The sequence below is a fragment of the Nycticebus coucang genome, chromosome 10 (assembly GCF_027406575.1).
Source record: "Nycticebus coucang isolate mNycCou1 chromosome 10, mNycCou1.pri, whole genome shotgun sequence".
In the NCBI taxonomy this organism is placed as follows: domain Eukaryota; kingdom Metazoa; phylum Chordata; class Mammalia; order Primates; family Lorisidae; genus Nycticebus; species Nycticebus coucang.
The window spans coordinates 115,027,166-115,041,279 of record NC_069789.1 but is presented as its reverse complement, the minus strand read 5'-3'; the positions used below and the strand labels follow the sequence as shown (position 1 = coordinate 115,041,279).

The following is a 14,114-nucleotide window of genomic DNA, read 5'->3' as shown; positions in this document are numbered from 1 at the left end:
AACAGTATAAGAAAACAGCCGGTCAGGGCAGCTCTGTTTTATTGGCAAAAATGGAGAAAGGGATGAATTGAACTTTCCTTAACATTGCTGACTGGTGACAGGTTACTTGGTAACATGGATAGTTTCTGTGTAAAATTACTGGTCAACAATGTGTTAACATGGCAGCTGTTCCCTGATGCATTTCTCCTAGTCTCAGTTTCCAGTTGTCCCAGACTCAGCCTATTCTTTCTACACTCCTCATCTCTCAGCTGCTTATAATATAGACTCTCTTAGCAACTCTAATATCTTAACGTGTTGTTGGCTGTCAATTTTACACAGACACTATCCATGTTACTGAGTAACTCCTGACTAGTCAGCAATGTGTTAATAACTGAAATTAGGAGTGTTTTTCTCCTCTGGGAGTGAGGCAGAAGCTGAGCCTACAGTATCCAAGCTGCGTGGGCTGGGACAAAGTGCCTTCACTTCTCTGAGCCCAGATTCCTTATCGGAAGTTCAGAGATAGCAGCTCTCATCCCCAAAGGCAGCAGTGTGGAGAGCTAGCACCTAGGCACTGACCCTTTCTCTAACACAGGCTTTCTCTGCCAGCTGAAAAAAAAAAATGACTCAGGTGGGCACCCCTTATAGAGTCAGGGGAATTAGTTTAAAGGATTCTGACCAGCGTTTAAAAGAAGAAAAGGAACGGGGATAAGCACGTAGTACAGTGTATTATTCGTGAAACTGTGCAACTTGAGACATGATCCCTTACTGTGTGTCACGGTCGGAAAGGTTCAAGGTTCGGAAGCTGCTGGTAGACGGCTCCCAGCTTGGCATAGTGACTTGCAGACAACCGCCCAACTGCCTTTCAGCGGACAGTTCCAGTTGGCCCGAATCAAACGCTCCGGGAGTCTCCAGGGGGAGCTGCTCTGGCGGGTCTCTGCCGCCAGGTGGCGCCCCTGCACCGCCCGGAGGGGATTTGCTGAGGCCTGATCTCCAGGTCAGTGGAAAAGCGAGACAAGTCCATGTCACTTTAATGTAATGAACCACGCCAACTGCAATAACAGAGGGACAGAGCAAAATGAGCTGGCAATAGCATTTATAGAGCCACAGGGCTTCTACAGTACTATATTTTAATGAATTCCCACGTAGTGAATTCCAAACAATACTCGACCAGGTGTAGGACCTCAGGCAGCAGGGGAACCTCTCAGGGCCCCAGAACTGGGATCTTGATGGTCTCTATGAACCTTGCCATGGGCCAGGCGCAGTGGATTACGCTTGTAATCCTAGCAGGCTGGGAAGCTGAGATGGGTGGTATTGCTTGAGCTCTGGATTTGGAGACCAGCCTGAGCAAGAGCGAGATCCGGTCTCCACTAAAAATAGAAAAAAATGAGCTGGCATGTTGGCGGCCAGTGGTAGTTCCAGCTATTTGGGAAGCTACGATGACAATAATGCCATGGCAGTCTACCCAGAGCGACAGAGTGAAACTCTATATAAAAACCAAAAACCCCCAAAAAGGACCCTGCCATGTTCTGTGATTCTCTCCACAAGGAGGTTATAATCAAATGCAAAGTTAAATACGCAAAAGGATTTGTTGAGCAGCAGCGTAGTCCATTTGAGAGCAGGGAGTGTTTTCCAAGTGGATGGGTGATGGGTCTTTAGTGCCTCTATGCTTCCACACTAGTTCTCTTATCACACCAGGCCTCCTAACTTCCAGGGGGAGAAAGGCAACACTGCTGGTGTCTTGTGGGGTCCAGAGCAAGAGAGGTTCTTCAGCAAGTCCAGACTGTGATCCCATTGGCTCTGTCTTGTGAGCTACAGAATTCTCCTGCCTGCCTTTTTGTTTGTTCCCAGTAGATACCTAATATCCACTCATGGGGCACTATGTGACAATGTTGCTCATTCTGTCCATCTGGAGCTGGAGTTACCCACCCTGTTGTGTCCTAAGGTTGGGTGTGGCCTTAGCCCTCTTTTGGGAGAAGGACCAAATGGCCAGAATGCACAGGCCATGGACATTAACAGGCACCTGGATTCCTGATTCTATGTCTGCTGCTCTGTGGCCTCGCACTGAATATTTTTAAAAAGTAATTTAAATTTCTGACTGGGCACAGTGGCTCATGCCTGTAATCCTAGCACTCTGAGAGGCCAAGTCAGGTAAATTGCCTGAGCTCAGAGGTTCGGGACCAGCCTGAGCAAGAGCAAGACTCTATTGCTAAAAATAGCTGGGACTTGTGGTGGGAGCCTGTAGTCCCAGCTACTTGGGAGGCTAAGGCAAGAGGGTCGCTGGAGCCCAAGAGTTTGAGGTTGCTGTGAGCTCTGACACCACGGTACTCTACCAGGGTGACAAAGTGAGACTTTCTCAAAAATAAAATACTTCAAATTTCCGGGCCAGGGGACAGTGATGGGCAGGGGGAGGGCACCAGCTGGCCCCCCAATATATAATTTTTCAGACAGAGTCTCACTTTGTCACCCTGGTAGAGTACCGTGGTGTCAGAGCTCACAGCAACCTCAAACTCTTGGGCTCCTAGGTAGAGTGTTGTAGCATAATAGCTCACAGCAACCTCAAACTCTTGGGCTTGAGAAATCCTCTTTTTTTTTTTTTTTGGTTTTTGGCCGGGGCTAGGTTTGAACCTGCCACCTCCGGCATATGGGACCAGCGCCCTACTCCTTGAGCCACAGGTGCCGCCCTGAGCAATCCTCTTGCCTCAGCCTCCCCAGTAGCTAGAGCTATAGGCACCTGCTGCCATGCCCAACTAGTTTTTCTTTCTTTCTTTTTTTTTGCAGTTTTTGGCCAAGGCTGGGCTTGAACCTGTCGCCTCTGGCATATGGGGCCAGCGCTCTACCCCTTTGAGCCACAGGCGCCGCCCTATTTTTTTTTTTGAGACAGCAATTGTTGGGTTCAAGCAATTCTCTTACCTCAGCCTCCCAAGTAGCTGGGACTACAGACGTCTGCCACAGTGCCCAGCTACTTTTCTTTCTTTCTTTTTTTTTTTTTGCTACTTTTCTTTTTTAAGAGATGAGGTCTCACTCTAGCTCAGGCTGGTCTTGAACCTGTGAGCTCAGGCACTCCACCTGCGTTGGCCCTCCCAGTGTGCTAGGATCACAGGCGTTAGCCACCTCGCCTGGCTTAGTTTTTCTATTTTTAGTAGAGATGGGGTCTTGCTCTTGGTCAGGCTGTTCTCAGACTTCTGAGCTCAACAATCCACCCACCTCAGCCTCCCACAGTACTGGCATTACAGGTATAAGTGTTTAGCCATGACCATGTGTGGGTCTCCCAGGACCAACTATGCATGTTGGGTTGCAAATCCTGGCTTTATCACTTTTTGAAGATAGACTTTGGTTTTTAAGTGCAGTTTTAGGTTCATAGGAAAGTGGAGAGGAAAGTATAGAGAGTTCCCATATCCTTCCTATCACTCGCTCTGCTCCAGCCGAGCAAGCAGGCTACTGCCCCAGGTTCTCGCACATTCTCTTCCCTGTGCCTGGTTCGCTCTTTCCCAGATTTCTGTGTATCTCCCTCCCTCACTTACTGCATGACTGTACTCCCTTTTGTGTGTAAGGAAACATAATCACAAGTTCCAGGGCTGGGGATGTGGATACCTTTTGGGGGCCAACATTCAGTTGCTTGCGTATATTTGTTGCCTTCTTGAATCCTCTACTTGGGGAGTACAGCATTTTCTCTGGTTCTTTCTATAGAAGGAGAGAGAAAGAAACAGGTACTCTCAGCCCCACCCCTTGCCACTTCCTCTCCCTCTCCCTGGGCAATGGTCCTTCACTGTAGTCCTGGAGGCCCTGTTCTTGCACCTGGTCTGACTTCCTCCCAGTTCCCAGCCCCCAGGAGCATAGCCAAGACCCTGGGTGGAGGCCAAGGAAGTTACTTGCTTACTCAGCACCTATGGTGTCCCTGGCTCATATACTTACGTGTGATTTTACTTTTTTTTTTTTTTATTAGAGACAGAGTCTCACTTTATGGCCCTCGGTAGAGTGCCGTGGCCTCACACAGCTCACAGCAACCTCCAACTCCTGGGCCCAAGCGATTCTCCTGCCTCAGCCTCCCGAGCAGCTGGGACCACAGGCGCCCACCACAATGCCCAGCTATTTTTTGGGCTGCAGTTTGGCCGGGGCTGGGTTTGAACCCGTCACCCTCGGTATGTGGGGCCGGCGCCTTACCGACCAAGCCACAGGAGCCACCAAGTGTGATTTTACTTTCATGCCATGACTCAACCTAGGACAGCTCCAGGGTGCCAGGAGCTGGAGGTTTGACCCTCTGAGGTCAGCTCAGCCTGGCAGAAAGGCACCAGGCTGAGAGATACCCCATGCAAGACTGGAAGGGATGAGCCTCACCATGTAGAGCGAGTCAGAGGATGGGTGAACAGGCTCTGTATGACCACATATTATACAAGTACGATTTTCCTGCCTATAAACATGTTAATGGCTCCCCTTGCTCCAGAAATAATGATACAAGTCCTTAATGTGCTGCCAGTCCACGTACAGTCCCTCTCAATATTAGCCTGTGAGGCTAGTCTCAAATGCCTAGCATGTGTGTGGGATACACATATACACACGCACACACAAATAGATATCTTTACCCCATCAACACACAGGTACAAAACATGCACTCACAGACATAGATATGCACCCCATGAGCAGATACACATGACAACACACATACAAGCAGACGTGTTCAGACACACACAGAATAGATTGACACATACATACATATGCAAGCTCTCAAATACACAAGCTTACACTCGTAGATTTGGGTGTCATTTATTGCGAGCATTGTGATAGACTCTTCACCTTACTATTTCTCCTGGGAGGGGTGAGTCTCCGTATCCAGGCAAGCAGGCCTGGTTTCAGCCACTATCTGCCAATGTCTTATGGTCCTGGGTCCCTGGAATCCTATTAGCGGTTGACCTCACACCTCCATTCTTCCTTGCCATCTTTTGGAAAAGTAATGAATACCTTACTCGGTGTTTTTTTTTTTTGAGACAGAGTGTCATTTTGTCACCCTGGGTAGAGTATTGTGGTATCATCATAGCTCATAGTAACCTCAAACTCTTGGGCTTGAGCAATCTCTTGACTCAGCCCCCCACCAAGTAACGGGGACTACAGGTCCCATCACTATGCCTGGCTAGCTTTTCTATTTTTAGTAGAGAAAGGTTTTGGTGTTGCTTAGGCTGTCTCGAACTTCCAAGCTCAAGCAATCCACCCGCCTCAGCCTCCCAGAGTGCTGGGATTATAGGAATGAGCCACTGCACCTGGCCTACCTTATTTAATTTTAAAGGAGGGCAGTTTTGGGGCCCTGTTTTGCGGAAATATAAAACAGAATCAAACCAAGACCAAGAAGAGTGACGGAGTCACAGACAGAAGTTCAAAGGTCCCCTTCCTGCACAGCCTGCTCAGAGACCCTTTCCTGGGCTGCCCTCCATGGAGTCCTCGCTAGGCTGTGGGTGAATGAGTAGCAGTGGTGTCCTTGAGTATAACCTAGGACCATTTATTTAAAGTGGCAATTACCTCATGTTTGAGAGCCAAGGGGTTGGGCAGTAAAGTGAGGACTTGGTTAAAGTGGAAACGGAGCTGATGCTTTCTCTTTGTGGTTTCAAATACATCACCTCATATCCCTTTTTGTGTGTGAAAAACTCAGCAGTTTTCTTGGTCAGCAACTTTCCATCTTAGACAAGATTGAGGCCGGTTGAGAGTTGACGCTTCATATCCGCTGGGGCACATACCACCCCGAGGCCGCAGAGTGCTGGTTCAGGGAATCAACAACCCGGAAAGTTGGGCAATGTCTTACTCATTTCGAAAAACAGTGGCTTCCTGTACCACAGACTGAGAAGAAACACAGACTATAGGGGAATCCCTCAGACCATCCTGAGATTTGGTTATTCATTAGGAGGACTCATGGAACTTAGAAAAACTGTTAGACTTACGGTTATGGTTTATTATAGCAAAAGAATAAGGACTAACCCCAACAAAGGGCTGTTGATGCTGCTGCCCTGCTGATGTTTGATCAGGGTTCGGAGCCTACACTCCTCAGAACCTAAGAGCCCCCTACCTGGGGCCACTGTCACTGACAGCAACCCTGCTGGCTCCTGTCCCAGGAGCAGGGCTGCAGCACACTTGCCTGTGCCCTGCGGGAAGGCCCTCTCTGCCAATAGTGGTTGACGCCACCACCCGAGTCATGTGGTCCAGGGGTATGGGGCACGCAGCACCTTGCCCACCACAGCCTCCACCTGCTCACACCACCACAGGGCCTGAGGACAGGCCTGCCTGGCCATGCACCAATGCCCCTCCAATGCCCAAGCCAGCTGCCCGGGGCCTTGGGATTGCCTGCTCACATCCGCCTCTGTATCCTCCTCCTGGGAGCCTCAGGATGGGCCAACTCAGCCTGCCATCACGACCAGGCTCAGCACACACTCACATTTATTCCCTGGGGGTCTGGGGATTGGCCCAGCAAGCGTATCTCAACCATTGCTAACCCCAGTGTGTGCTGCTTGGTAATGTTAGGGCTGTCCCACCACTGCCACTGCTGTCACCCATGCCACCCATGCTGCTCAGTGAGGACCTGCCCACCAATTCTGCCAACCACTGTCACTGCTGGCCAGGATGGTCAGACCTCTGTACCTAGTGGGCTATTCTGGGAGGAGGTGTGCTGTGCTTTGTGTTAATCATCTTTCTGCCCCACAAGGGCACTGAGAGTTAGGCTTATCGTGTCAGGTTACAGAGGAGGGCACTGAGGGGTGAAGTAACTCCGACAAATATAGGCTTTTTTTTTTTTAATGTTAAAATGGGAACCACTCAGACCCTGTCCTCCCCCTCTTACTCTCCCAAAGGAAGGGAAGAGAGAACACCGATGGTGAACAACAGGTTTCTGATGTGCTACACATTTAAGGAAACTGCTCCAGTGACAAACTACAGAGGTGGTCCCCCGAAAGGTACCACCAAATACCACCAAGCTCAAGTTCTCATCTGGGGGTGGGGCTGAAATTCGAGGCCAGGCTGCTCATCAAGAAGTAGAAAGTGGGACTCCTATAAGCTAGTTGGTATCCTGTTCACACGGGGACTGTAATGCAGGAACCATCGCTGATATCGCCAGAGAAGCCCCGGGCCCTGCAGCAAGGTCATCACTTGGGGATCTTGATCTCTGAGTACTCGGTGGAGCTGGTGGCCTCCTGGTCCTGACACTCCCGGTGCCTCAGCTCGTGGAAGCTGAAGGAGGCGTAATGGAGCTCCTTCTCCTCCCCGGAGGTGGGGGTGGTGGCAGCAGGGGCTAGGGGGCACTCATGCCGGTCACCCTAAATGGAGGGGAGAAAGGGGTCAAATTAGGATGATGCTACCCAGGGGAGAGCAAGCAAGATCCACAGCAGAACCTGGAAACCAAGCATCTATTCATTCCATAAGTACTGGCTGGGCCCTCATTCATTCATTCATTTGTTCATACATTCAGCAAATGTTTGAGAGTAGTAACACCTGCCCTTGGTAATTTACTGCTAGTCTCATACAATCCTCATGACAATCCACTGGGGAGACACGATTATCCCATTTATCAGATGGAGAAACGGAGGCTGAGTAAATACCCTTAGACCACACATCTTATTAGAGGTCAAGCCAAGATTCATGGCCAGGTCCTACTCCTAACGGAGCAGCTCCCTTGTGCCAGCCCCGAATATTCAGGGAAAACTAAGCACACACCATCCTTGACCTCATGCAGTTTGCAGTATGGAGGGAGAAGCAGATAGTAAAGGAATAGTCAATTAAGTTACCATCTAACTGCACATTGTGATAGGATGCACAGTAGTAGGGTGCTGTGAGGACAGGGGTTTGCTCAGACCTGGATGGCCCTCAGGGACCTCAGAGGATGAATTATTCAAATACACTTGCTAAACTGAGCTATGAGCTCAAGACACAAAGCATATAGCTCAGTAAAGGATTTACCTTGTACAAAGAAAGCTTTGACCCTTTGTGCCCAGCTCCTGGGAGAAAGCTCTAAGTAAATTATCTTCTTCAGCTGGGAGTAACAGACCATGTCAAATGGTCTATGCCAACACCATGCTTTATGGAGGGGCCATGGGCCCGGGAGACTAAGTTTGACCCTGATGGGTCTGGAGACTGAGGAATTTTGGTGAGCCACCAGGGGCTGTCTATGTGACCAAGCCTCAGGCGACCTCCGTGATTAGCAATACTTTATGAGTGTTGTCACACATTTCTGTTGGCAGAGGTCACTGCTGTCATGTGACCCCACTGGGAGAGGACAACCAGAAGCTACAGGTGTAGTCTACCCTAGACCCCTCCCCATGCTCCTCTTCCTGTCACTTTATAATCTACAAATTGTTCTCAGGATTCAGAGACTTCCAGAGGGTGCTGTAGTTCCCCTACTGATTGTAAACCTCACCGTGCTTTTGACCGAGGACCCCCTAGCTTTGTAGTAGACATTAATTATTTTGGGGTGATCTCTCTGGCATCCTGTGTTGAGGAGAGCCAGGAAGGAGGGCAAAGGGGTCAGGGATCCAGAGAGAAATGAGGGATGGGTTCGGAAGGGTCCACTGGAGCTGAGCACAGCTGACAGCCAGGTGGACCTTGGCTCTGTGGGAGACGTGGGGAACAGTGGGGCAGGGGCTCGTGGGTCACAGAACTAGGGGCTGCTTTGATAGGGAGCCAGGCAAGACAGCCTATTTGGCACATGATGAGTCACTAAGTCACCAAGAGGACTGTGGCCTTCACCATCCTAGGAAGAGGACCAGATGGAACCCTGGTTGACAGAGGGCTCCTCACTCACCAGGGAAGCGGGACCCAGGGTGGAGGGCGTATCCTTTCTGCAGGTCTTCACCCTGAGGGAGGAACCAGGGCCATTCAGTGCCTGCTGGCTCAGAGTCTGGGAGAGGACCACTGTCCCTTGCTCTAATGCACCTAGAAAGGCTTCTGAGGCCGTGTAAGTGAGTCACATCACCAGGTGACTCCCATGGTGGGCAGAGGTGACTCTCCTGGGTGACTGGGATCAGGGAGTGGGAACAGACTCTGCTCTAATCCTCTGGCCCAAGGCCCAATTTTCAGGGCCCCTGCCCTGTCCAGGTAACTGCCTCTGGGACTGTCTGAGGCTCAAAGGCCTGCACACCTCCCACAACAGGCACTCCCACCCACTGTGGCCCACACTCACCTGAGAAAGGCAAAGCAGGAGCAGAGAAACAGCAGGACAGCGACACTGGCCCCCACCACGGCCCCCAGAGCAAGTCCTGCCCTGGGCTCTGGCTTCCCTGCAGATCAGGGGTTCAGGGTGCTGCCTCTCTGAACCCCAGGACCCTTGTGCCCTCTTCTCCCACAGAACCTGGGCTCTGGGGTCCTTCCTCCCCCAGCAGCCCCAGAGCAGAGCCTCTTCCCTCTCTTCCCAAGAGACCTGGCACTGCCCAACCCTGAGCCCCATCTGCCCAGGGTCCAGGCTCCTCTCCCTGAGTCTCAGCCCCACTGTGTCCTCTGACCTGGCAGCAGCAGGACGGTGCCACTCTGGGCCCCATAGACATTCCGGGCCTCGCAGCTGAGCCTGAGGCTCGAGTTGAGCCCCCCATGGAGGCTCAGGGAGCTGTTGGCCCAAGGCCCCTCTGAGCTGTTGGTGGCCGTGAAATAGTCCTGGCTGCTGGTCCCTTCTTGAAGACCCTCCCCGAGCCGCCAGTACAGAGAGGGGGCTGGCTGGGCACGGGAGCAGCAGCTGCAGCGCAGCTCCTGGGCCTCCCAGGAGCAGGAGGGGCCCAGCAGCTGTGGGGGGTCTGTGGAGGGAAGACAGGGTTTGGCAGGGGATCCTCCCTTCCTTCAAATGTTGGGGTTCTGGCTCCAGGTTCCCCTAAACTCACAGTGCACAGAGAGGCTCAGAGAGATGCTCTGGGAGCCCAGAGGGTGCTGAGCGTGGCAGGTGAATTCTCCTTCGTGCTCCATTTGTACCCGAGGCAACTCCAGGACCCCCGGGTCTGAGAGCTGGGGTGGGCTCAGGATCCGACTCCCCCAGGCCCAGTTCAGCCTGGCTGGGGGGTTGCTGAGGGAGACACAGACCAGGCGCAGGCTCTGGCCCTCCAGGACTGGGAGGGACGTGTCATTCCTGAGGATTTCCAGGACTAGGGAAGAGAAGAGGCAGAATCGATGCCCAGCTGAGGACACAGGGACCCTCCTTCAGATACCAGGACCCCTATTTGGGTCTGAGATTTGTGGGTTCCTCTGTCCCCCCTTCCTACCTGTCCTGTTTGCTTGGGAAACCATCACTGTCAGGTTCTCTGGAGGATCTGCATGGACACAGGGCACCAGCTCAGGACAGGCCAGGGGCTTCCCTCTGGGCAAAGGGAAGGGCCTGGGAGACTAAGGGGGGAGGTGGCAGGAGCTGAGTCATCCACTGAGGCTCGGACAGCCGCTGAGTCTCAACACCAGGTAAGAAGGCCTGGTCCTGAATTGACCCTGTCCCTCCCCCTTCCCCCTCCCCCAGGACACCAGGCCCTGCAGGTCCCACTCACACTGCACAGAGAGCTCCAGGCTGCGGTGCTGGGAACCCAGCCTGTTCTCTGCCAGGCAGGTGTAGCGCCCTGAATCCCCAGCTTTCACCCTGGGCAGCTCCAGCCTCAGGGTTTTAGGGCCGCAGGGATGGGACGAAGACAGGACTCTGTGCCTTAGGATCCAGCGCAGGGTGGCGGGGGGCTGGCTGTCAGCAGCACAGAGGAGCTGCAGGAACTGGCCTTTCTGGGCTTGCAGATGTGGAAGGGTGTCCTGGGGCTTCAGGGCTGGAGACACAGAAAGAGAGACAGAGACATAGAGAGAGACAGAGACAGAGAGATTTGAGTGTGCAGGGAGCAGCTTCACTCTCTCCCTGAAGCCTTGTTACCCCCAGAGAAGACAGGGCAAGCCCCAGCCCAGAGGACCCTCAGTACCTGTCCCATTGTCCCAAGAAATGCTGACATCCAGGTCTCTGGGGGCATCTGCGGTGAGATGGTAAGTGGGTTTTAAGGAGGGCCTTTTTCTTCCTCCCATAGTGCTAATAACTTCTCCAGAGAAAAGCAAGTGCAGATGGACAAGTGACAGGCCAGTGCCAGAGCACATGTGTTTGGGGCAGAAAGACGAGGCCGGCCCCCTCCCCCTCCCAAGGATCCCCTGGCCTCCTCTCCATGGACCCTGCTGAGCTTGGCACTGCTCTCTGCCCCAGTGGGCTTCTGTTACCATTGGGCCACCAGGCCTGTTGTCATCCCCCATGATCCCACACCACACTCACAGGCCACGTTGAGACCAATGGTCTGTGTGCTCACACCCCCTGTGGAGAAGGACACCTGGCAGGTGAGGTCGGTGTCACGGTCCTGGGGTCTCAGCACGAGGTTGAGCGTGGAGACAGGGAATGGGTGGGGCCCGGTTCTTCGGGAGGAGACAGCAGCCCCTATCCAGGAGAAAGAAGGGGTTGGACATTCCTTGAAAGCCCAGTTAAACACACAGATGACCATCATTGGCTACCCGGGCTCCAGGGTCTCCAGGTTGTAGACATCTGGCTCCTGAGTCAGGGCTGGGCTGAGAGAGGGGTCCTAGTGCTCCAGGGGACCAGTGCTCAGCCTCGCCCCTGTCCCTCAGGGTCCCTCATACCTGTCACTTCCAGAGAGAATGCATGCCTAAAGTTATAACATATGTAACTCCCTCTCTCCACCCGAAAGAAGTATGATCCTGTGTCTTCCTTCCGGATGTTTCTGATCACCAGGGAGCAGTCCTTGTTCTGGGGCCTCCCATGGAACTCGAATCGGCCACGCGCCCTCCTTTGCACCTCTTGATTTGGTTTGCTTGTGGCCACTAGAGCATCAGCGTTATGGTTGGTCCCTTCTTTGAACCAGTAGCCGTCAGTTGGGGTAGACCCCATCCAGCGATCCTGGGGGTAGGAGAAGGTGCAGGGGATAAAGACACACAGGTCCTCCTGCACCCTCACCACCTCCTTAACTTGAACGTGGTAATCAGGAGCCTTCTTCAGAGACCCTGTGGGGACACAGAGGCTCAGTTGCTGCCCCAGCCCCATCCTGGGAGCCCCAGCCCCTGACTCACTCACCTGCCCCCAGCACGGGCAGCAGCAGGAACTGAAGCAGCATCCTCAACTCCCAGTGGCTGCAACTGACTCCTGGGTGGCCCCATGTGGGGAGGAAGCTTTTACAGCAGGCCTGGGGGAGGGACAGTGCCCACTCACAGAAGAGGAACCTCAGGGAGTGCCCATGTCCTGCAAGTTCCCCTCTCCTGACTTCTGAGAGGGAAGCAGCAGGGCAGGGGCATTCATTCATCCTCCAGCAAATACCTACTCCATGAGGACTGGACCTTTGAGTGACCCCCAACCCAGGGACCCCTCCAGGCTCCCCAAGGGTGCTGAGCTGTTCTGCCTACCTTGGGGCCACCTCTGAGGCCCCCCTCAGGCTCTCAGCTCCACGGGAAGTGGGGCCATAGCAGAGGTCCCAGCACTCAGAAGGCCTCACCCTTCGGGTTTAAGGTGCTGAGTTTGGCATCTTGAATTTCTCAACAATGTTGGCTTTGCATTGGGTTTTGTATGTGAGGTCTAAGGGGATCATGGTAACTGCACTGGGTGGGGGGCAGTGTGTATCACACAAGCTGGACTTGTCACCTCCCTAGCCCCTTCATCCCCCAGACAGCATCTTCCCAGCCCACTCTCATTCCCCTTCCTGGGCCCTGAGAGAGTCGGGGTCGTGCTGAGTTGAGGGGAAGGAGCCCCAAGAAACTTGAGGGTCTGCACTGCCCAGCCCCAGGTTCCCCAAGGCTTGGGGATTGGATAATAACAAGCCAATGAAACTCGCCATGGAGACAAAGGGGTCTGTCCGTATGATTGAATAGTGTTCAGCTACAGAAAGGAACATAGCACTGATACCTGCTACAGCATGGTGGACCTGGAAACATCTTACTACATGTCAAAAGCCAGACAATATTGTAGGATCCCTTCACATGAGATGACCAGAAGAGGTTAATTAATAGAGAAGTACAGGGCAGTGCCCATAGCTCATTGGGTAGGTGTCGGTCACATGCATGAAGGCTGGCGGGTTCAAGCCTGGCTTGGGCCTGCTAAACAATAATGACATGCCGTGGCGTCACAGCTCACAGCAACCTCAAACTCTTGGGCTTCAGCGATTCTCTTGCCTCAGCCTACCAAGTAGCTGGGACTATAGGAGCCCACCACAATGCCCAACTACTTTTTGTTGCAGTTGTCATTGCTGTTTTAGCAGGCCGGGCTGGGTTCGAACTGGCCAACTATGTCGCTGGTGCTGAAACCTCTGTGCTACAGGTGCTGAGCCTTGTAAATTTTGTAATGAATATTTTATACATAAAGGTGCCTTTAGCTACAATTTCCCATTTTCCCCTTCATGTGGAGACTTTATGGGGGACCTCTGGGACACCCCATAGATCAGTGGTTTCCAGGGTAGGAAGAGCTGGGGGTGCGGACAATGTTAGTGACTGTTTAATGGTTTCCATGAAAGTTCTGGAGCTGAAGGAAGGGTGTGGTTGCACAACAATGTTCATGGTACTGATGAATCCTACACTTTAAAATGATTAAAATAGGCAGGGTGGGATGACTCAAGCCTGTAATCTTAGCACTCTGAGAGGCCCAGGTGGGTGGATTGCTTGAGCTCAGGAGTTCTAGACCAACCTGAGCAAGACCCTGTCTGTAAAAAAAAATATCCAGGCATTGTGGTGGGCTCCTGTGGTCCCAGCTACTCGGAAGTTTGAGGCAAGAGAATCGCTGAAGCTCAAGAAGTTTGAGATTGCCGTGAGCTGTGATATCATAGCACTCTACCCAGGACAACAGAGTGAGACTCTGTCTAAAGAAAAGAAAAAAATGTTAAAACAGTAAATTTTATTTTATGTATATTTTACTCAACTTTTTCATTTCATTTTAATTGATAAATACAAATTATTGATATTTATGGAGTACAATTTGATGTTTTGATATAAGTATATATTATAATATGATCCAATCAAGCTAATTAACATATCTATCACTGCACATATGTAATTATATTTTTGTGGTGAGAGTATTTAAAATTTACTCTTTCAGCAATTTTGAAATACATAACATATTATTATTAACTGCCACCATGCTGTGTCTCAGAGGCCAAACACTAGCTGGGCACAGTGGCATAGGC

General features: G+C 52.0%; 1 protein-coding gene across 3 annotated transcripts; it reads right to left on the bottom strand.

The window, feature by feature from the left end:
* Window positions 1-6,741: 6,741 nt before the first annotated feature.
* LOC128597563 (sialic acid-binding Ig-like lectin 10) lies at window positions 6,742-12,120 on the bottom strand. 3 transcript variants are annotated; one of them, XM_053608027.1, is made up of 11 exons: window positions 12,023-12,120; window positions 11,572-11,848; window positions 11,213-11,371; window positions 10,875-10,922; window positions 10,464-10,727; window positions 10,191-10,238; window positions 9,816-10,073; window positions 9,447-9,731; window positions 9,128-9,224; window positions 8,750-8,801; window positions 6,742-7,268 (listed from the first exon to the last, which is right to left on the bottom strand). In XM_053608027.1, the coding sequence occupies exons 2-11, from the start codon at window positions 11,837-11,839 to the stop codon at window positions 7,098-7,100; spliced, it is 1,650 nt and encodes a 549-aa protein (XP_053464002.1). In that variant the 5' UTR covers window positions 11,840-11,848; window positions 12,023-12,120; the 3' UTR covers window positions 6,742-7,097. The 3 variants fall into 3 exon arrangements, with proteins under 3 accessions (XP_053464002.1, XP_053464001.1, XP_053464003.1); XM_053608026.1 differs by having other exon boundaries at window positions 11,572-11,952; window positions 12,023-12,083; XM_053608028.1 differs by lacking the exon at window positions 9,128-9,224 and having other exon boundaries at window positions 7,188-7,268; window positions 11,572-11,952; window positions 12,023-12,083.
* Window positions 12,121-14,114: the final 1,994 nt, after the last annotated feature.

What these genes read in the sequence shown, in the direction of transcription:
- LOC128597563 (XM_053608026.1), bottom strand. Translation starts at nt 12,062, where the DNA reads ATGCTGCTTCAGTTCCTGCTGCTGCCCGTGCTGGGGGCAG. An exon ending in TTCTTGGGACAATGGGACAG is followed by an intron (nt 10,728 to 10,874) that starts GTACTGAGGGTC and finishes CTGTGTCTCCAG; the next exon opens with CCCTGAAGCCCCAGGACACC. An exon ending in TTCCCAAGCAAACAGGACAG is followed by an intron (nt 10,074 to 10,190) that starts GTAGGAAGGGGG and finishes TCTCTTCCCTAG; the next exon opens with TCCTGGAAATCCTCAGGAAT.